Source organism: Procambarus clarkii, chromosome 63 (genome assembly GCF_040958095.1).
Source record: "Procambarus clarkii isolate CNS0578487 chromosome 63, FALCON_Pclarkii_2.0, whole genome shotgun sequence".
NCBI classification, from domain to species: domain Eukaryota; kingdom Metazoa; phylum Arthropoda; class Malacostraca; order Decapoda; family Cambaridae; genus Procambarus; species Procambarus clarkii.
In genome coordinates, this window is record NC_091212.1 from 11,634,761 (window position 1) to 11,658,219 (window position 23,459).

At 39.8% G+C, this 23,459-nt stretch overlaps 1 protein-coding gene across 1 annotated transcript in view; it reads right to left on the reverse strand.

The window, feature by feature from the left end:
* Window positions 1-23,459, reverse strand: part of slo (calcium-activated potassium channel slo) — a gene marked incomplete in the record, with an annotated part of 691,171 nt that overhangs the window by 347,654 nt on the left and 320,058 nt on the right. The window contains 3 exon segments of the mRNA XM_069308722.1: window positions 11,859-12,010; window positions 14,774-14,885; window positions 19,110-19,206. Of these exon segments, the coding sequence (XP_069164823.1) occupies window positions 11,859-12,010; window positions 14,774-14,885; window positions 19,110-19,206 (361 nt within the window).

Consider the following 23,459-nt stretch of genomic DNA (forward strand, 5'->3'; position numbering starts at 1 on the left):
CCCTTCACTTTCTAGTGTGTGGTTTGGTCAACATATTTCAGCCACGTTATTGTGACTCCTCATCTGTATAGGTTAGGTTACTTTAGCCTGCATTACCTAGTTTCCCTAAATTAGGGTTAAGCGAGCTTGATATAGTACATGTAATGTACTATATCAAGGGAAATACATTCCCCAGTCTTGTAGACTTTGGTAAGACACCAGATCTAAAGTTATACTGCTTGTTGGCAAACTGTAGTTTTCTTAGTGAAAACTGTAGCTAGAGTTTGCAGGATAATTGTGAAAATGCTTAACTTGTATTACTTCACTTACAACAATTACTACTGTACTGCCATTTTTATACTATTCATTCATCTGATGATTTGATTCACAAATAAATATTAAATTTATTTATATTTAGTTTACATAGAAAGTAAAAAATTAATAAACCTTAAAAGAAAAGCAGCAAAGTATCTAATACGGGATTACAAACAGCTCAGTTTTAATTATTATACAACTTTAGAATGTCAAGTCTGAAGGTGTTCACTATTGCTCTAACACTGCTAACATTGTGGCTGTGAGGTCTTATCTCGTTGGCATGTTAACATTGCAGCATCATGAGGCTCAACATATACACCATCATCAGCTGTTTCTCCCATAAATATATTACCAAAATAATAATACACTGTACTTGATGCTTGCAGTGAAGTGGAATGTCATTTTAGGTGTTATAAAACATAAAATTGATCAGATCCCAACAAAGTTAGGATGCTGAGGTTCACATAACTGCGTCCTGCAGGTAACACTCATCGCACGAACAAATTCTAAAACCAAAATGTAATTGATACTGTGTGAGCTATGAAATGTCAAAGAACACACACAAAAAACTAATCTAGTTATCTTCAGAAACAAGGAGAACAATATATCAGAGCAACAGATGTTTAGAATAAGTTACCATCTAACATATATAAAACAAATAATTCTTCAGTTGTAAAATGTCCTGAGAGTTTAGACTTCTAGAGGAGTTTAACAAAAAAAGTGAGGAAGCAAGTGTGAGCTGCAAATATGAGCATGTGTTGAGACACCTGGAAGGGAAGGGAACTATCAGGAGAAAGAGCCAAGCTATTTACGACTATATAGCACTCGGAATGGATGAGGATAAGGATTTGGGATGGGACTAGGGAAAGGAATGGTACACAACCATTTGGACAGTCGGGGATTGAGCACCGACCTGCATGAAACGAGACCATCGCTTCATGCCAGCCTTATGTTCAAGCAGGAACAAAGTTAACAAGAGGCTGGTATAATAATTGTCAGTGTACAGGATATGCCTGTTGTTCAGCAGTGGTTCCACGAATGTCTTCACCATACAATCAGAAAACACGTTGATCTTGACCGTTTATGTTTACATCAAACTGGAATATATCATATCATCCACAATTCCAGTTTCACAATCACATATCACAAAAAATTTCAGTCCAAACCCATGTCGTTTTGATGGGATATATTGCTTGAACGCAAGACTTGTTTGCTTGAAGAGAACTAGCGATTCATCAATCACCACACACTGTCCTGGTGCCCTTATTTCCTGGGGTCATAGGGAAGTTGATAGTTGTTTTTTGTTCTCATTTTCTGGCTGGCTCTTTAGGCAGGGAGTTGGTGTCTGGTGTCGGCTTGGAGCTGGTAAGTCTTGGTGGGCTCCTGGAGTGCCTACGGGGTATGGTGAGTGGCTTGGTATTGCTCTGCTTAAGGTCAGTTTTTTCCACCAACTTGCGACATATAGCCTCCGGGATAAAGAATTGTTTCCTAGCTCAAAGGAATGACAGGGCACATAAAACCCTGTGCTGTTGCAGCCCCTAATCCTACGCAGCCATTGGCTATAGGCTTATGTTTATTCCCTCACCTGTTCCCCTGTTATTGCTGTTGTATAGCTGGCATAGGCAGACAGACAGACATTCTCATTCAGTTAGACAATCTCAGCAAGGATGGAGTGTCTGGCAGTCTCAGCCATTATTCCATATGTAATAGGCTGTCCAGGAAGTGGTCGAGTGGTATGGGGGATTGTAGGGTGTCTGGGGAGGAAATAGGAAGGGGTTTGGGTGAAGATGGGAAGGTGTCTTGGGTTAAATTGTAATATTCTTGTAATTTTAATTCTTGTATTCTTTAATTGTAATATTCTTGACTTTGAAACATGAGTGCAAACAAACAATGCTGGACAGATTTGAAAACAATTAATGGAGGCAAGTTGCATTTACCTGTTATTTTAAACTATAATGAACCTTAATGACACATTGGGCAAGGGAAAATTAGCCAGGTTAATTTAGTTAGAATACAAAAGAATTATTTTTAGTTCTCACTAACCTAAGTATAATCAAATTAATTATTAATTAATATTGCATACCCTTATTTAAAGTACATACATTAAGTTAATCAGTACTATACACTATATAATTTGATGAAAAGGGCATGTTAATAATGGAATTGTGTAAGGAGAAAACCATTACCTAATTGTGTAGGGAGAAGGATCTATTATCTAATGTGCAGGCTCTTTTATCTAACTATAGGAAGAAGGATCTATTATCTGTGTAGGGAAAAGAATCCGAAATTTGATGCCCGAAACGCTTTGCGTAATAGTGGCTTTAGGCATTGTATGTACTAGCTATACCTATAAGTTAAACAATCCTTGTAAATATTTATTGTATGTATGTACCTTACCTAAATAAAATTGTATTGTATTGTATTGTAATCTATTATCTGTGTAGAGAGAAGGATCTATTATCACCAATTTTTGTCAACTACCATTCAAGCTGTCATTGCAATCAATCTTATATTGTTTCTGCTGTATTGTGCCTACCAATTTGTTGTCAACTACCATTTTAAGCTGTCATTGCAATCAATCATAGCTACCTATGTGCTTTAATATACTGTACCTATAATTTTCTCTCATCTTTTTTTTTTTTTTTTTTATTCCATGTAATCTGTTATCATTTTTTTTGTCTATAAATTTTGCAAGTATTTACCTCCTTAAAATTTTCTTAGATTAAGGACCTGCCCGAAACGCTGCGCGTGCTAGTGGCTTTACAAGACTGTAATTACCATAATTGTATCCTCACATTCCTTATGTACATTCTTGTATATGCATAAATAAATAAATAAATAAATAAATAAATAAATAAATAAATAAATCGTATTCTGTAGGAAGAAGGATCTACTATCACATTGGAGAGGGAGAAGAATCCGATCAAATTATACAGGAAGGAGATTAAATCTTTAACTGTGAGTCCAAGTAATATTAATTTTTAGAAAAAACAAAATGGCTTTAATATAAACAAGCTTAACTGGATTATATATATTTCATTTAGTGATGGATTCAGCAATCACTTCATGACAGTAAATTGTGTAAAATCTCGAGGTACAAAATTTGATATTTACTAAATATTTTGAAAGATTAAATAATCTTTTACTTTATTACTTAAAACATTCAATGGAAATAATTATTCCACTGAATGATGCATTAGCTAGACTGTTTGTAGTAGAAGTAAAGTGTAATGTGTAAAAACATCAATGCTATGTACTCTCATAAACCCAATGTACCTTCTTGTATGTATGTATACTGTAAATATGTGAGGTCTGTAAAGTCTTAAACTCACCAAGAACAAACATAACCCTACCCTAATTTCACCTATTCTAACCTTGCCATTATATAAAATTAATTTAACCTATTCCTGTTTTGCTAACCCTAAGCAAACCTGATAAGATGCAATTTTTGCTTAACACAAGTTGTATAAATGTTTCAAGTTTTTTTTTCTGTGGAGAGCCCCTTCGGCTCCCCAGAGCTATACCGGGCTAATGTGTATATATTAGACCGTGGCAATAGTCAATTGAAGGAGTTCTCAGCCTACCAAGGACCAGAGCCAGAACCTGGCCCCCTCAAGAGAGGCACGAGGAGCAATGGCCTAAAGACACCCCCATGTAATTGGAAGCAGTCTTTGTCTGCCATCTACCAGGTCAGGCACTCAGAAAGGTAGGAATTTCAAAACATACTACTGCTGGTCAAAACATTGCAAACCGAAAGCTGAACTAGCAAACACAACTCCCCAATCAAAAACAAGGAAACAAACATGACGTCACCACAACCTCTGCGCAACCCCCCCCCCTCCCTGGGAGGGGGACAGGGGTAGTCCCAGACCTCCATGCCGGCAATTCTCCTCAGTTCAAGTGGCTGTTGTGTCGGTGACGGTCGATCACTCTGGCTCCACTCTTTGTACAGTGCTGCAGTGTGATGTTGCTCTGTTTTGGTGGTGTGTGAGCCAGAAGTAACACAGGAGTACTGGGGCTGCATGCACCTAGGGCTACCTTCACTAGGTGCCCTGTAAGTACTGCCTTTGCGGCCTCAGAGTTATCTTTCAGGAGCAGCTTCCTCCATGTGGTTCGGTTGCTGCTCGGTGATTGCCCGCCCTTGGGGGTTCAGCTGGGGAGGTTCTTACTCCTGTTTGCCCTTGGGTAGGAGGTAATTTTGTCGCTGGGTGGGGCACGAGGTACTGTGCAGCTGTCTGATATATACGCATAGCGACCGGTTCTGTTCACCTGGAGATGTTGTGCTTTTGCGGGGTTTTTGTTTTGATTTGCCTGGTGGGGGTCTGCCTTGTGTGGTGGTAGGACCACTCGTAGGATTTTGGTGGCTCCCCCACTAGGTTCACATATTTGCACACATCGCATGGGTTCAGCATTTAGTTGTTTGCTTGGTAGCTCTGGGATAACCGGTTAGCAGTACCTCGCCTCGGCCTCCCTTAGCAGTCAGCCTAAGGGCCCTGGAAACCCCCTTTGGGCTCAGTGGTCCAATGTAGGAGACCTTTGAGTCCCACCTTGCCTTGTGTGAGTTTGAAGGTTGCTCTGTCCCCTTGTCTCAGGGTGACACTTACCGTCTGCCTCCGCAGTGCTGCCTGTTGGGGTCAGTGACACCTTTGACCCGGAGTCTTGCGAGTAGTGTTCTTTGCTTGTACTCCATTCACCCAGTTCACTGAGACTGATATTCTGATGTCAGGCAGCTTTATCGCTGCATGCGAGGTTTAGGTTGCAGCAACATGCGAGGTTGGTTGCCTTTCCGGATGCCCCGCTGCTGCCCCGCTGAATTATACTGGTAGTAAGACTCGGCGGCTTCGGGGATTGCCCCCTTCCAGATCGGCAGTGGAGGCATTCGAGCCTGGTCCTCCTGCCGGAGTTTTTGGCCTACGCCAGCGGCCCCACTTTCATCTCTGCTTTTCCGGAGAACTTTGCTTTTTCTCCAGAGGCAGAAGGTTTGGAAGATGGCTCGGCCCCAGGTCCTGACGTGGAGGATTCCGGGCCTGGGGAGGAGTTGACTTGGGGGGCCTCGGGCCCACTTGTCCCTGCTTGGGTGTTTGGTACCAATCATCGTGGGGCTTGTTGTTACAGGGGGAGGGGTTTTCCTGTCCCCCCCCTCCCTATACGATTTTGTTATGAGTTCGACTCCTCACCGGGTTTGGTTCCGAGTTCCCTTGGGTTCTTCGGTTCCCTCCTTCTGGAGGTTTTTGGCTTCCCGCATCCCACCGAGGAAGGTGTGGGAGGCCCTTGCGTCTTACCTCCTGCGAGACCCAGATTACACTTCGATGATGAAGCATTCTTCTTTTGAGTTTGGCTCCTTTTTTCCTTATTGGGTGCGTTACAAGGTGCCGGAGTCTTCCCGGCTGGCAGACTACCTTCTCTTTCATTGGGGGCTTGGCATTTGTCCTGTCGGACTGCACACTTGAATGGTAAGAGTTGCCTACAGTCATTCAGGTTTTCCTGGGGGTTGAGTTGGAGCACTTCAATGCATGCTTGTTTGCCCCTGTCCTTCCTTATGATGTCGACCAGGTGTGGCTCCACATGCAGGTTCACTCCCTTTCGGCATCCCTGGTGGCCGAGGATTTGTGCACCCATGGGCACTTGGCTTCGTTCTTGCGCTTCTTTTCCCCTGTTGGAGCTGTCTTCGAACTGGCTCGTGGTCGGTGTGGAGGAGCTGGGTTCCGGGCCCGTGTCCGGTGTGTTTGCTTCGGCAGCTCAGGCACCGGCTGCCTTGGTGAAGTTGTATGAGCCATTTCTGAGGGAGGTGGTGTCTGTTCTTCCCTTCTCGCCTCGCGTGCTTACAGGTGGTGCTCATCCATTTTTTGGAATTGTCTTGGGCCCTGGCTTTTAGATTTTCATCCCCCTTTTGCCCGTTGCTGTTTGCAGAGTCTGCGTTTTTGCATTTTCTGCAGGTGGCTTCGTCTTGTTGACTGCCTATGTCGGACTTGTAGGTTCTCCAGGGGGGCCATGGAGGTCCTGCACAGAAGGGTCACACCAGATCTCGGGGTTCTTTTGGTCGTCGTGAGCCAGTAGTGCCGGATTTAAATCTCTGGATTTTAAACCCCTACTTAAATCTAAAACCGGATTTTAAACCCCTACTTAAATCTCTGAATATGTTAGACATTAAGTCACTGCACATTCTCTCATGTGTATTATACATATATAAAACGCTAAACTATAATGCCAATCCTGATCTCAAAAGCTTCATAGAAGGTTGTATCAGAACCCATGAGCATCACACCAGAAATAAATACAGTTTTGATATTCCTAGAGTACGACTTAATGAAACTAGAAATGCTCTACAAATCAAGGGGCCCAGAATGTGGAATGACCTTCCCAACCATGTTAAAGACTGTACCTCTCTCAACCAGTTTAAGTTAAAAGCGAAGCTATACCTAATAAATTCCCTGTAACCTACCTTACCCTTCTATTGTCAACCAATGTCTGTTTTTTTCTTTAAAGAGCGCTGTTTGTCGACATAATTGTATTTGTGCTGCTTTTTCATCTATGTTTTCATTTCTTGTTTTCATTCTACTCATTATGCTCAATTAGTATTAAGCTTGTCATTTAAGTTTATCATGCCCGAAACGCTTTGCGTAATAGTGGCTTTAGGCATTGTATGTACTAGCTCTACCTATAAGTCAAACAATCCTTGTAAATATTTATTGTATGTATGTACCTTACCTAAATAAAATTGTATTGTATTGTATTGTATGGATTCGGCCCTGGCCCTCATACGGAGTCGTTGGCTCAGTGATCGCTCTGAGTGTCAGTCAGGCTCTCGTATGGGTCATCGGCCCTTTCACACTTCGCTCTGTTGGCGGCGCATTAGGGGGAGGAGGCTCGCGCTGTTTGTTCTCGCCTGGTTTGAGTTCTGGCTTACCTCGACGATTGGCTGGTGTGGGCTCCCAGCCAATCCACGTGTCAGCTCGCTAGGGATTTGGTTCCTTACCAGCTTGCCGGGTTCGGGTTCTTGGTGTACTGGAAGAAGTCCCATATGGTTCCCTTTCAGGTTCGGACTGGGCTGGGTCTTGTGTGGGACTCTCGGACCGCTTCCTTGTCTCTCCTTCTGGCGTCGTTGTTGTGGCTGCAGTCCCACTTACGACTGTTTTTGGAGGGCACCCGGGTCACACGTCGGTTGTTTGGGCGATGGTGCGGGAGCCTGATCTTGGCCACGCTGGTCTACCTGTCGGGTTGGATCTGGCTTCGACGAATGTTCTGGTTTCTTCAGTGGCGTCCTTTCCGCCGCTCTCGTGATCGCTGTGTTTGGATCCCGGGAGCCTTGCATCAGCTGCTGCATTGCTGGCCCCCTCTGAGGGTTTTTTCGGGGTTCTATGCACTGACGCCTCTCCGAGCCCTAACTCGATGTGTCCACGGATGCCTCGTCTCTCAGCTGGGGTTTTGTAGCCAGTGCTCACCAGGCCTGCCAGAATCAGTGGGATCCGTCCTTCCGTCGGGTTCTCAGGACGGTGCAGGAGTTCGCGGTGGTGAGGCATTCGCTTCAGAGGGTTTGTGTTGCTTGTGGAGCAATGATCCGGTTTCTTTAGGACTGCACCCCGGTGGTTCATTGTCTGAACTGCAGGAGTTCGATGCAGTCCTTGGCACTGTGGGCTGGTCGCTTCAGGTCGCTTCAGGTTTGCCAAGTTCTCGGGATTTGGCTCTCCTGGCGGTTCACATTAAGGGGGTGTCAAACGTCCTGGCGGATGGCCTGTCTCGATTCATTCCCCTATCCATGAAACGGACAATCAACACAGACTCATTCCGTTGCCTCTGCCGGACCTATGGGCACCTAGAGGTGGACCTCTTCGCATCAACTTAGACGAGGCATCTTCCAGTGTTTGTGGCGCCCTTCCCAGACTGCGAGGCCGTCAGGGTCGATGCCTTTTGGATGGACTGGTCGAGTTGGGGTTACCTGTTGGGGTAAGAGAGACTTACCAGGGATGAGTAGTCCTGTTGACTCTTAGGTGGCCGGCCCAGCCCTGGTTTCAGGCGCTTCTTGCTCGATGTCCGAACCCAAGGGTCTTCCCACGGCTCCGCCTCTTTCAGCAGATTGGTCCATTCCGGTACGTGGCTGGTTTGATCTCTCTGTTTATCGCATCTGGTCTTTTTGACGCGGGTTTATCACCACTTGTATGGTGATCAGGTAGCTTAGTGTCCCATCTGTGAGTTTCGTCTCAATGGCAGCATGAAATTTCCTTGCGGTCTTTTTGGCACTTGTCTCTTCATAGGTTGTTTTGTCCTTTCTCTCTTGGTTGTTTCTGAACCGTCTTCTTATGTCAGATACTGTCGCCTCGTTTCGAGTGGCACTGGCGGAGCCACTGCAGCTTGCATTTTGGGTGGATGTCACTTCTGCTCTGTTCCGCAAGCTTCCTCGGGCGTTGTTTTCACCTCCAGCCTGCTCATGTGCCGCCTGAGTTGTCCTGGTCGTTGCACCGGGTGCTCTCTTCTCCCTTCTCCTCGGTTTGGGGGTGGCCCCCTCGGTTAACAACTGTTTTTCTACGGCTCTTTTCTTATTGGCATTGGCCTCTGGGGGTCGGATCGACGTGTTTCATGCTCTCCTCCGGCGCAGGGGTTTCTTCTCTTTCGTTCCTGGTAGTCTTTTCTTCATTTGCAGCCGTCTCCTCCTTTTCTGGCGAAGAATGAGACTGCTGCTTTCCGAAGAGGTCCTTGGATTGTTTATGCTTGGTTGGTTCAGCCGGGGATGCATCATGTTTTGTGTGTTTGTGGCTCTTCGCTGTTATTTGCGCATTATGGCCTCTGTGGCACAGGAAGCGCTTTGGGTTGACCCAGTTTCCCTTCTTCCCTATTTTAGGGCGTGGGCCTCCCAGGTTGTTCGCAGGATTATTCGGTCCAGCCAGCCTGCGGTCTTTTCCCGTGCCCACGCCGTTCATAAGTTCGGCATTCGGCAGCTGTTTTGGTAATGTCCTGGGCTATCTTTTGGGCACAGGGCTTTTGGAGGTCGAACAGGGTCCTGGCTGCACGTTACCTTGTTAATGTTCCTAGTCCTTCTCGGGCATGAATAGCCTTGGGTCGCAGGTTGCGGCCTGTTGTCTCAACTTTGAGTTGACGAGCAAGTGACGACTGCCTCCTGGGTGAGTCCCTTTTCTTCTTATCTTTGGTTAGGTAGCTCCGGAGAGTCGAAGGGGCTCTCCACAGAAAACCAGTGTTGAATGTAATGAAATGCCATTTTCTGGGTGAGATCCGGAGGCTCCCCGGCATCTCTCCCTCCGGTCGGCGGTTTTTCACGTTTTTTTATTTCTCCTCAGTTCAGCCTCTGAACTGAGGAGAGTTGCCGGCGTATTGGTCTGGACCCCCACGTGCCCCTCCGAGGAGAGGGGGGGGAGGGTTATGCAGACGGATGCGTGGCGGTTGTGGTGATCGACGTCATGTTTGTTTCCTTGTTTTTGATGGGGAGTTCTGTTTGGCAGTTTGGCTTTCGGTTTGCAATTTTTTGACCAGCAGTAGTTACTTATGAAATTCGTACCTTTCTGGGTGCCAGACCTGGTAGATGGCAGACAAAGACTGTTTCCAATTACACGGGGATGTTGTTAAGCCATTGCTCCTCGTGCCTCTCTTGGGGGGGCCAGGTTTTGGCTCTGGTCTCCGGTAGGCTTGGAACTCCTTCGACTGACTGTTGCCACGGTCTAATATATATATATATATATATATATATATATATATATATATATATATATATATATATATATATATATATATATATATAGTATATATAGTATATATATATATATATAGTATATATAGTATATATATATATAGTATATATATATATATATATATATATATATATATATATATATTTATTATATATATATATATATTATATATATATATATATATATATATATTATATATATATATATATATATATATATTATATATATATATATATATATATATAGTATATATATATATATATATATATATATATATATATATATATATATATATAGTATATATATATATATATATATATATATATATATATATATATATATATATATATATATATATATATATTTATAGTATATATATATATATATATATATATATATATATATATATTATATATATATATATATATATATATATATTATATATATATATATATATATATATATATAGTATATATATATATATATATATATATATATATATATATATATATATATATATATATATATTTATAGTATATATATATATATATATATATATATATATATATATATATTTATAGTATATATATATATATATATATATATATATATATATATATATATATATTTATAGTATATATATATATATATATATATATATATATATATATATATATATATATATATATATGTCGTACCTAATAGCCAGAACGCACTTCTCAGCCTACTATTCAAGGCCCAATTTGCCTAATAAGCCAAGTTTTCATGAATTAATGTTTTTTCGTCTACCTAACCTACCTAACCTAACCTAACCTAGCTTTTTTTGGCTACCTAACCTAACCTTACCTATAAATATAGGTTAGGTTAGGTTAGGTAGGGTTGGTTAGGTTCGGTCATATATCTACGTTAATTTTAACTACAATAAAAAAAAATTGACCTCATACATAGAGAAAAGGGTTGCTTTATCATTTCATAAGAAAAAAATTATAGTAAATATATTAATTAAGGAAAACTTGGCTTATTAGGCAAATCGGGCCTTGAATAGTAGGCTGAGAAGTGAGTTCTGGCTACTAGGTACGACATATATATATATATATATATATATATATATATAGTATATATATATATATATATATATATATATATATATATATATATATATATATATATATATATATATATATATATAATATATATCTAATATTATATATATATATATATATATATATATATATATATATATATATATATATATATATATATATATATATATATATACTGTAGTCAATATAGTCTCCTGAAACTGATGGATGCCTACTACTACTACTATATATATACACATCAGCCCGGTATAGCTCCAAGGAGCCTCCAGGTCTCATCCAGAAAATGGAGTTTTATTACATTCAACGCTGTTTTTTTTATCAAGTGCTAAAAATGAATTGTAATTTAAAAACCTGGGAACGGGATACTGATCATGTTTCAAAAATTCTCGAGAGTTAATGAACACCTGCAGTGATCTGCCCAGTGATACCATTAGCATTTCCATTTGTATCCAATGAATATATTAATCTCTGTAACCCAACACAAGTAGCGTCATGTTTCACTGCACAGTATCCAGTATTATATAAATTTGGTAGGATATACACCCGAGACAGCCTAGTCTGTACATCATCAGCAGTTGACTACCAATAGGTCGAAGCTGAAATGTTAACATTTCAGTAACTCTTCTGTAACATCATACAGAAACTAAATGCAAAAGAAGATAACTACAAATGTTTGAATTAAATGTGCTTTTGAATGAATATATTATTATTGTTTTATTATTATTATTATTATTATTATTATTATTATTATAATTGACATTACCAGATGGATGATTCCAGCGCCTGTTAGCCAGACTGCAATGAAGATGGAACAAAGTTGTGCCAGCCGGATGCTGGATGATGTCTTGAGGACGTTCAGGTACTGCAGGATATCTGGCACGGACATGAGGCGGAGGGCTCGTAAGAACCGCAGCCCTGAGAAGTAAAACACACCTCTTACTGGGGAAGGTCGAAACAAAAATCATTGCTGTATCTATTGATTCCCATTCACCTCTGTATCTATTGGTTTGCATACACACCTAAAGGAAGCTACTGTACCTATTAGTTAATGTGCACACACACATATGAAGTAACCTGATGTATCTATTGGTTCACACACACATGCCTGAAGTAATCTGCTGCATTTATTTATTTAGGTGCATACACCTGAAATAACCTGAACTCATTGGCTATATACATTTATCTGAAACAATTTGCTGTATTTATTGATTATGTACACATCTGAAATAACCTTCTGTACCTACTGGTTCACTAGCATACACCTGACATAATCAGGTCTACTTTCTTATACCAAAACAGAGATGCAGAAAAGGAAAACAGGATTGGTGCACCAGAAATTATGAGAGGGCCAGAGAGGAAAAGACAAGAAATTATGTACAATATAGGAAGTGGCCTAACTCTCAAACATATTGGACTACAAATAAGTAATAAACATACACACAGCAGTGAGGAGAGAGGCAGAAATAAATTTTGAGAAAGGTGTAGCAGACAAGTGTAAAACAGACCCAGGCCTTTTCTATAAATTCACTAAAAGCAAGCTGTATGTAAAGGATCAAATCCAGAGATTAAGAATGGGGGGGAATAGATTCACAGAAAATTAAAAAGAAATGTGAGAAACACATTTGAAAAACAGTTCCAAAGTGTGATTGTGCAAAATGAGATTTTTAGAAAACCAGACAATGCCAATTCCAGAGAATACCATAGAGTACTGTACATAGAGACATCTCAGGAGAAAGTGTAAAAATTACTCAAGGGGCTAGGAGGAAAAAAGCAGTAGCACCAGATGGAGTTTCACCTTGGGTACTGAGAAAATGTGCAATTGAACCGAGCATTCCACTTTAATTGATATTCCAAACATCTTTGTGCACAGGAAAGAGATATTTATATGGAAAAAGGCAAATATTATTCCAATCTACAAAAATGGTACAGTGGCAAGGTAGACCCCTCTAAATTAAACGCCCGTATCATTAATCAGTGTGGTAGTCAAAACACTAAACAAAAATTGTAAACCAAATGGGTATAAATAAATCCTGGAGAGTAATGACATAGTAACAGAAAGTATGATTTTTTACATATCCTGTATAACAAATCTACTTAGTTTTATGGTAGAGCTACAGAGATACTACAGGAAAGATGGTTGGGTTAACTGTATCTACCTGGACCTAAAAAAAGAGACTTTTGACAGAGTTCCACATAAGACATTGTTTTGTAAACTGGAACATGCTAGAGGGGTGACAGGGAGAATACTGAAATGGGTGAAAAAATGTCTAACTGACAGACAGATGAGGGCAGTAATTAGAGGCAATGTATCTGACAGGAGGAGTATTACTAGCAGAGTACCACAGGGTTCAGTTCTTGTGCCAGTAATGTTCATCGTCTAAATAAATGATCTACCAGAAGGAATACTGTACAGAATTATATGAATATGTTTGCTGATGATGCTAAGCTACTAAGGAAGATAGGAGACAGACAATTGTCATGTCCCTTGAAACTGACCTAGATAAAATAAATACTTTGAGCACCACGTGGCGAATGGAATTCACTGTGAATAAATGTCATGTTATGGAATGTGGAATAGGAGAAAATAGACCACACACAACCTACAAATTATGTAGAAAGGATTAAAAGAACTCCAACAAAGAAAGAGATCTAGGGGTGGTTCTGGGTAGAATACTCTCACCAGAGGAACATACAGAGGACATTGTGCAAGGAGCATATACTGCATTTTCCAACTTCTGAATAGCTTTCAATTACATGGATGGTGAAATACTAAAGAACCTGTTCATGATGTTTATGAGACCAAAACTGGAATATGCAGCAATTGTATGGTGCCCATATCTCAAGAAGCACATCAGAAAATTGGAAAAAGTGAAAATGCATGCAACTAAATTGCTTCCAGAACTGAAAACTAAAGGTATGAAGAGAGGAGAGAGGAGTTAAATATGCCAAAACTAGAAGACAAAAGAAAATGAGGCGATATGATCACCACTTACAAAATAACAGGAATCAACCATATTGACAAGAGGAATTCCTGAAACCAGCAACCTCAGGAACAGGTCATAGATTCAAGCTAAGGAATCAAAGGTGCCCCCCCCCCAAATAAAAAAAAAAAAAAAATTAAAGCTTTCTTTTGCAGACAGATTGGTAGACAGTAGTGGGGGCCAAAACCATCAGTAGTTTCAAAGCATTATATGACAGTGCTGGGAAGCTGGAACACCACAAGAGTAGCTCTCACCCTGTAACTACACTTGGGTAATTACACCTAAGATGATCGCCTCTACTTATTGTATCCTGTTCTTTTTATTATGAATCATTAATAACTTGTTCTGCTTACCTTAACTCCACTTACAATAAGTTCAAAATTTTCCTTGACTTAAAAGAAATGGTGCAATAGCCTTAACATCTCGAACCTACTTAATTTGCCTTCCATCTCACTCACATACCAAAACAATAAATATAATTATTAAAACAACCATTATTGTTATATCAAATAAAGTATTATTTTGCATTTTTTTCCTACCATTAAAAGGAAAATAACACTGCATACTTGATAAATACTGACTTTTAAACACTGATTTTATCTAGTTGAATTTCTGCACTCTGAAGTTGGATGTAGTTATTTTTAACCTAGTTTTGTCATATTGCACATAGCACTTTCATGCCATGTTACCTACTTACCTATCCATGTTCTGTCCAGATATATACTGACAAAGGATGGGGGTATGGTGAAGTAGTCTACGAAGGAGTACATCTCCAGCATGAACCACAGCTTATCACTCGCCGCTATAAACTGTCAGGCAGGAGAACACCAATTAGAATGGAAGGTAAATTAAACTATCATGAAAGGCAAAACAACTACAAGGTAAGTACAATAGAGGAGAGAAACCAAGAACATGGTCTCACAGTGGAACTTAGCTATGTATATCTTCAGAGATGAATCTTAGTTATGTCAATGTGATGGTAGACGAGAGGTAAGTGATTCAGAAGGAATGCGAGCAGTGTTTTATACAGTGCACTTCTGTTATGGATTAGGAGTGCCTTAATGGAAGTGAAATAGATTTTTGTAATTTGCATACATTTTGCATACTAGGAACTTGGATAACAATTAAAGACAGTTTGAAATTGAAATGCCATAGGCACATTCACATCTTGAGTATGCATTTGTTGGTCAGAGTAAATAACTGATAATAAACTGTCTGCAGATTATTCAGAAGGCTTTAAATTTTGTTCAATTTGCATATGCAAATGTTATACAACATCTTCAATTCCTAACTATAGTAATTTGCATACAAGAATTCAAGAAATTAATGTGAAATGGAATGCAAATCATGGTTTATGCTTATTTAGATTTATCTTGCAAATAAGGCTGTCAATTAGGAGAATGTAATGTGTTTGATTGTTGTTTTAATTTGTATATGAGCCCCATAGAGTTCAGAGTTATTAATATGTAAATGTTACTTATGGGATTGAACAATGAGCATATCAATAATAAGAGCACAGAAATATAACCCAAACACTAGAGCAGCTTATTTTTGTTGGTGTTTGTCTGGGAGAGACTCTAAATCAGTTACTTCAGAGTATGGGAAGAAAACAGTTGTCAGCGCTCCCTTAATGGAAGATGTTTGATGAAGATGAAGATGATGTCCCTGATGTTTAAAATAAAATAAAAAAAAAGTGAATCATGATGGAAAAGTGTTTTTCTCAACTAAATAATGACCCCTAGAAGAATGAAGTGTTTGTAGAAGTATCCTCATTCACATAGGGATTGTTTGGTTACTTTTTTTTTTTTTTTTTGAGATATATACAAGAGTTGTTACATTCTTGTACAGCCACTAGTACGCGTAGCGTTTCGGGCAAGTCCTTAATCCTATGGTCCCTGGAATACGATCCCCTGCCGCGAAGAATCGTTTTTTCATCCAAGTACACATTTTACCGTTGCGTTAAACAGAGGCTACAGTTAAGGAATTGCGCCCAGTAAATCCTCCCCGGCCAGGATACGAACCCATGACATAGCGCTCGCGGAACGCCAGGCGAGTGTCTTACCACTACACCACGGAGACTGCCAAGCAAACCTTAAAATACAGTATTATGTTTCAGTGAAAACATGTTTGTAATTATTGGTTAAGTATATGTGACAATCTGAGGACTAGAGGACTACATCAGCCTCACAGCCATGTTTAAACTTCAGTGGTATGGAGGCAGCCACATTATAAGACTTTAACACCCAACTAATGATACTCCTAGGTTCTTCTGTATTCATTCATTATTTTTCACTTAATTTTCAGGTAAAGTAATAATTCCTATACATTGTTCATAATGCATAAAGTAATTTATGTAAGTGTTAAAGTATCTGAAGTATAGCCACAGTTTTTTTTCCATTTGTCCAGGTTGAATAATTACTGGTGTTGTGATATAATATTACATGTCCCTTCTACCTTTCTTCTCTCATGATTGAAAAAGGAATTTCTGGAACAGTTTTTTTGGTTAATCTAGTTTTTTGTTTCATCAGTAAACAATATTATCTTATTCTGTGTGTAATATTTTTTTTAGTTTTATAGTGTAGTCCTAATGCTCTTTACTCTTTAAATCTTCCCATGGATAGCAAAATTTATAACATTACATTTTATTCAGCTACAGGCTGGATGGGGCCTGAAAGAAACACAGTACCGTAGGCGATGAGTCACAATAATGTGGCTGAAGTATGTTGACCAGACCACACACTAGAAAGTGAAGGGACGACGACGTTTCGGTCCATCCTGGACCATTCTCAAGTCGATTCTCACAATCGACTTGAGAATGGTCCAGAATAGACCGAAATGTCATCGTCCCTTCACTTTCTAGTGTACAGTACTGTAACCATACAGAAACTATTGCAAATGGCAAAACAAGATATATGATAGAAAATGCTAGTATTGTACCATATAATGTGCATGAAATGAGAAAATGTATAAATAACAATTTAATAACAAAGCAATATACATATATTAAGGGGAATGTCTTGTCTGTCTGCCTGTCTATCTAAAGTTGGAGGGCTACACACAGCCCCCCCCCCTTCCCCCGTTTAAATCCCTAAATATGCTGAACATAAACTCACTCCACACATTCTCTTGTGCTATTTACATGAACAAAACCTTGTTCCTAGATGTAAATCCTGATCTGAAATGCTTCCTTGACAGATGTAATAGAACCCATAATCACACCAGAAATAACTATCTCTTTGCTATCCCTAGAGACAAACTAAATCAAACTACCTGGATAGTAGTTGTCTAGATATTTGTGATGGTCTGAAAGCATATTATGGTTCCAGTAAGTCTACATGTAAACTGGCAAGTGCACCTTTGTCCTAAACAGAGATTATTCTCAAGTTATAACTACTATATTGTATTATAAATCGTTCCTTTAAAATATAAAAAGTGTATGATGAAACTGTTTTCTCTGAAGAATTTTGTTTACTGTAAACAGAATTCTCAGGTACACTGAAATAGTTTTCAAATTTCATATTTCAAATTATCGTCAATAATACACCTTATTAACGTAACCAAATGAAATGAAACCCAACATAATCAAACCTTAACCTAAAGTAACCTTAACCTAAGCTAACCATGAATAGAGTGGATAATAGCAATAATTATGTAGTCATCCTCAATCCATTCCCATGAGCGTATTTCCCCCTTGAGAACAGGTTGGATTACAATATTCCAACTTGCACAATATACGATGATAAAACCACGATGCTTTTAAATTGAATGTATAAAAAAAAAAGGTACATTGAGGTTTCAGTGTAACATTTTTGCAAAGCCACTAACATGTATAGGGTCCTAGCTGTACAGTTAGGTTTGTTCTAAACTCACAATCGAGAATTCCGAATTCGAATCCCAAGTGGGCCAAAAACGGTTGGGTGCATTTCCTATCACCTAATGCCTCTGTCCACCTAGCAGTAAATAGATACCCAGGAGTTAGTCAGCTTGTTGTGGGGCTGCATCCTGGGGAGGGTCAGTAATTCGACCCTGAGGGAGGACCTCAATATAAGCCTAACATGTATTGTACATTTAAACTGGCAGCCTGTCCCCCGACAATGAATTTTTTTTTAAATTATAGGTTAGGTTAGGTTGGGTTGGGTTGGGCTAGGTTGATATGGGCTGGGTTGGGATAGGCTCGGTTAGGTTGGGCACAGTTAGGCAAAGCTCGGTTAGGTTGGGCTCGATTTGGTTGGGCTCGATTTGGTTGGGCTTGATTTGGTTGGGCTCGATTTGGTTGGGCTCGATTTGGTTGGGCTCGATTTGGTTGGGCTCGATTTGGTTGGGCTCGATTTGGTTAGGTTAGGTTTGGTTATATTAATATTAGTAAAATGCACTAATTATGTACTGTACTCAATTCTTTAATGTACAGTATTAACCTGAGGATGAGCTGCAGTTTTAAAGCCTGGGTATAAAATAATTTTATTATAATTTGAGAATAATATCTGTTGAGAACAGGTTCACTTGCCAGTTGACAAAAAGATTTATTGGAAACTTAATAAACCTAGATATGTATCTAGAGGGTTTAAACAGGGAGGATGGACACATTATAATTACTAGGCCCAATTCATAAATGCATTATCTAAATATTAGTACACTGCACTAAGTGTACATAGCTATTTAATGAAATAACCTAAGGACAGGCTACAACATTTATGAGCAACAAGTAATTTTTACATTTTATTCCACATTTTGTCTAGATTTTTTTTATATTTACCGGTACCCGAGTTTACCTAGTAAATATAAATTATTCTAAACTAAATATAATGGAAAAATAAAATATAAAAATTACTCGTTTCTCATAAATGTTTTCACTTTGCTCATGCCCATTATGTGCCTCTGTAACCCTTTCCACTACCGCCCACAAGATGGGTATGGGGTGCATAATAAATAACTCATTAAATATCTTATTTTATAGATGGGAAAATTTACCTGAAATTACAACACTAACACGTGCTTTAAACAAGACAGCAAAGAATCAATTTTAAATTACTTACACGTATAAAAAAGTAGACCATAAAAAATATATTAAAGGCTAAGTCTATTTGTTGTGTTGTGTTGGCGCTCCATGGCTGGCAGTGTTCCACGCCGTCCCTGGGGAGAGAGAGAGAGAGGAACCCTTGTTAATTACCTGTCACCACCTCTACACACCTGGCTACACACCTGGCTACTTCCACACCTGCTGCCCCCCATCATCTCCCTGGTGGAGTCCTCGTGGTTCACAACTCGTATGCTAGTGAGCAAGATGTCAGGACGACCTTCAGAACACACACACACCCTGTGTAATTGAAGATGAACACGGCTACTTCGCCATTGTGTGGGTCAAAATGGCTTTATGTCTCAGCCAATAGGAGGTTGATTTTAATAGAAAACAGCTTACTTGAAGTACAAACTCCGCGAGCAGGTGCAAGTTAAGCCGTTGACCGACTTAAGATTCTACAACCTTATGACGTGAAACAGACTTCTAGCAGAACTGTAGAATCGCCTTGCGCTGCCACCACCAGACCATTACCACTGAGCAATGACCGAAGTCAGGATCGATCATGCTAATCAATAAACCTCGGGGCTTGATCTCCACTAGTAATATATATATTGACTCTTACATAAAGTGCGGAATTAATTAAAATCAAACGGGATAAGTGAATTCTTATTCGGTGTTAGAATCGGCGCCCAACTCAACTCGGCCTCTTAGGCTACCCACGTGGTATGGGACAATGTAAATAAATTTCATAAAAATGGAAATTAATACAAAGACAATTTACTAGCTAAATGGTTTATTCAAAACTAAACAAAATCTAAAAATCAAAGCACTCCCTGGCTTAACACTTCCTACATGAACCGGCAATGAGTTGAACTAATTCCCTGTACCGAACTCTTATAGCCACTCTACCTTGAGGCGACCACCTAGATGTTAGTGTTAGGTCTTGGGGCCAATGATTGAGGCCACCTGCCCGGGCCGCTCCTGGAACCACACTTTCTTCCCACATGCTCCTCTACCCAGAACCCAGAGCAGAGTATTCTTCCGCCTAGTTTACTAAGTTACTAGCAAGGCTTAAGTTTAACAACTAACCTCTGTTGTACCGAACGACCCAGATTGGTTGAATTCTTTTAACTGAAGTTAATTACACAAGCATCTTAGAGAAAGGTTATTTCCGATTACAAAATGGCTATTTGACCTTTGAGAAATAGTGGACGTGGAAACTCTGATGACCTGTGACCTCAGGTCACTCCGCCGCAAAGTCTAGTCCCGGCTCGTGACGTCACTGATGGAGACTTAACTCATTATTCTAACAATCAGGATACTCTTGATACTATAAACAGGAATATTATACAATTTGAATGAAGATTAATTTCTCTAAATTACTGAATAATGTGGAATAATTCATTATACGAAATTGTGAACAAAGGCGGCAGTTATTTTCAGCGCCAATCCCCCCCCCCCCAGGGGATTCGACCATGTGTTTGGGGTCAGGTCCCTACCCGTGGTTCATAGAACATTCTGGATCATATCTACAACAGCTAGTTTGTTACAGCACACCCCTCAGGAAGCAGCCCGTAACAGCCGTCTAACTTCCAAGTACCTATTTACTGCTAGGTGAAAGGAAACGTGACCAACCATTTCTGTCTGGCCCAGAATTCGAACCCGGGATTCCTGTGTGAGGGGTCGAGAAGAAACCCAACTGCACTACCGAGACCCCATAATAATCTATATGATTCGAGCACCATCTCCCAGACGCCAGCACCATCTCCAAGACACCAGCATCCTCTCCAAGACACCAGCATCCTCTCCAAGACACCAGCATCATCTCCAAAACACCAGCATCATCTCCAAGACACCAGCACCATCTCCAAGACACCAGCATCATCTCCAAGACACCAGCACCATCTCCAAGACACCAGCATCATCTCCAAGACACCAGCACCATCTCCAAGACACCAGCATCATCTCCAAGACACCAGCATCATCTCCAAGACACCAGCATCATCTCCAAGACACCAGCACCATCTCCCAGACACCAGCATCATCTCCAAGACACCAGCATCATCTCCAAGACACCAGCATCATCTCCAAGACACCAGCATCATCTCCAAGACGCCAGCATCATCTCCAAGACACTAGCATCATCTCCAAGACACCAGCATCATCTCCAAGACACCAGCATCATCTCCAAGACACCAGCATCATCTCCCAGACACCAGATAATAGTAAATATTCCTGGGAAGCAAGGAACCGTTTCCATCGACAGATACAGTAAACCTGGCAAGACAGCCAACAGGCGGCCACATACAGGGGCCCACGACTAATTAGGATCCACCATTTAACTTTTCAAGCTGGAGTCCCAAGTTAGAAGCAGTTCTGTCCAAGCGTTTCCAAGTTATACCGCCTGAGGCAGATACTCAGTAACATGCAAGATCCAAAACACAGCAAACACAATTGCTGGGGGTATGTCTATTGCAAACACCATTCCAGGTATATCTATTACCAAGGTATACCACTCCAGGTATATCTATTACCAGGGTATACCACTCCAGGTATATCTATTACCAAGGTACACCACTCCAGGTATTCACGAAGCAACAATTCAAGAATAAAAGTTAAGTGAGAAACAATTAAAGAATAAAAGTTAAGTGAGAAATAAAGAATAAAAGTTAAATGAGAAACAAATAAAGAATGAAAATAAGTATGAAACAATTCAAGAATAAAAGTTAAGTGAAAAACAATTCAAGAATAAAAGTTTTTATTTATTTTTATTTATTTATTTATTTAAATGAGAAACAAATAAAGAATAAAAATTAAGTGAGAAAAAATGTCAGAACGTGTAAATAAAAATAATAAAAGTATAAAAAAAGGAAAAAAAAATACTCACCAAATATTAAAATTAGATATTAAACTTGGTTAAAAAATAAGGCTGACACATATTAATTAAGAAGGATGCCACATACAACCATTCATATGTATAATTAACTGTATACATACAACCATGTGGACATGGTAAACCCCCCCCCACACACACACACACACACACACACACACACACACACACACACACACACACACACACACACACAAATTTATTCTTTTTTCTACAAAGTGATAGGGGTAGGCAAACCAGTAAAGTGGTACATAAAGGCAAACCAACAAAATCAATAGAGAGAGGGGGAGTGAAGAATAAGGAGAGGGGGAACAAGTTCCTGAAGATTGCATACACCAACATAGATGGAGCGAGATCGAAGATACTGGAGTTAAGTGATGTAATACAGCTGCAGACACCAGACATTGTTGCACTCACGGAGACAAAACTTGAAGATGTAATTTTAAATGAGGTCATATTCCCAAGGGGCTACTCAATTTGAGACGGGACAGAAAAATTAGGAAAGGCGGTGGCGTTGCTGTGCTGGTAAAAGAACACCTAAAGGTGAAGGAAATAATGACTGCCAATCCACAAGAAGTTGACATAATAGCACTAGAGATCTGCTATGAGGATGATAAACTAATGATGATAAATGCATATAGTCCACCGCCAAGCAGCACATGGTCAAAGGAGGAGCTAGATAGTAAACGTGAAGGTCTTATAACAATAATGAGAGAGATTATAGCGAGAGCGGATAACGATAGATCACGACTGTTGATAGTCGGTGACTTCAACTTGAAATCCATAGACTGGGAAGCATATGAAGCTAAAACAGAAGATTTTTGGACCTGTAAATTTGTAGACCTCATCCTGGAAACATTCTTGTATCAACATGTTAAACAAGCTACGAGGATGAGGGAAGGGGACGTTCCCTCCATGCTAGATTTGATATTTACCAGGAAGGAGGAAGAGATATTTGACATTCAGTACCTTCCTCCCTTGGGTAAAAGTGACCATGTCTTTTTGGGAATAAAGTATGCAATGCGTTATAAGCTGGAAGAAAATAAGGAGGTTGAAGCAGTTGAAAAACCAGACTTCAGGAGAGGACATTATGGTGACCTTAGAAATTTTTTTAGTGAGTATAATTGGACAGACTTGATGCTAGGCAAGGAAGTGAATGAGATGTATGGCAAGTTTTGTGAAATATATGATAAAGGCACAAAAAAATTTATACCAAAACAGAGATGCAGAACTAGGAAACAGGATTGGTTCAATAGAAATTGCGAGAGGGCTAGAGACCGAAAGACACAAAAATGGAATCAATACAGGAAGAGGCCGAACCCCCAAACATACCAGCGATACAAAGATGCGAGAAACAACTACACGGCAGTGAGGAGAGAGGCAGAAAGAAATTTTGAAAAAGGGATTGCGGACAAATGTAAAACAGAACCAGGTCTATTCTATAAATTCATAAACAACAAATTGCAGGTAAAG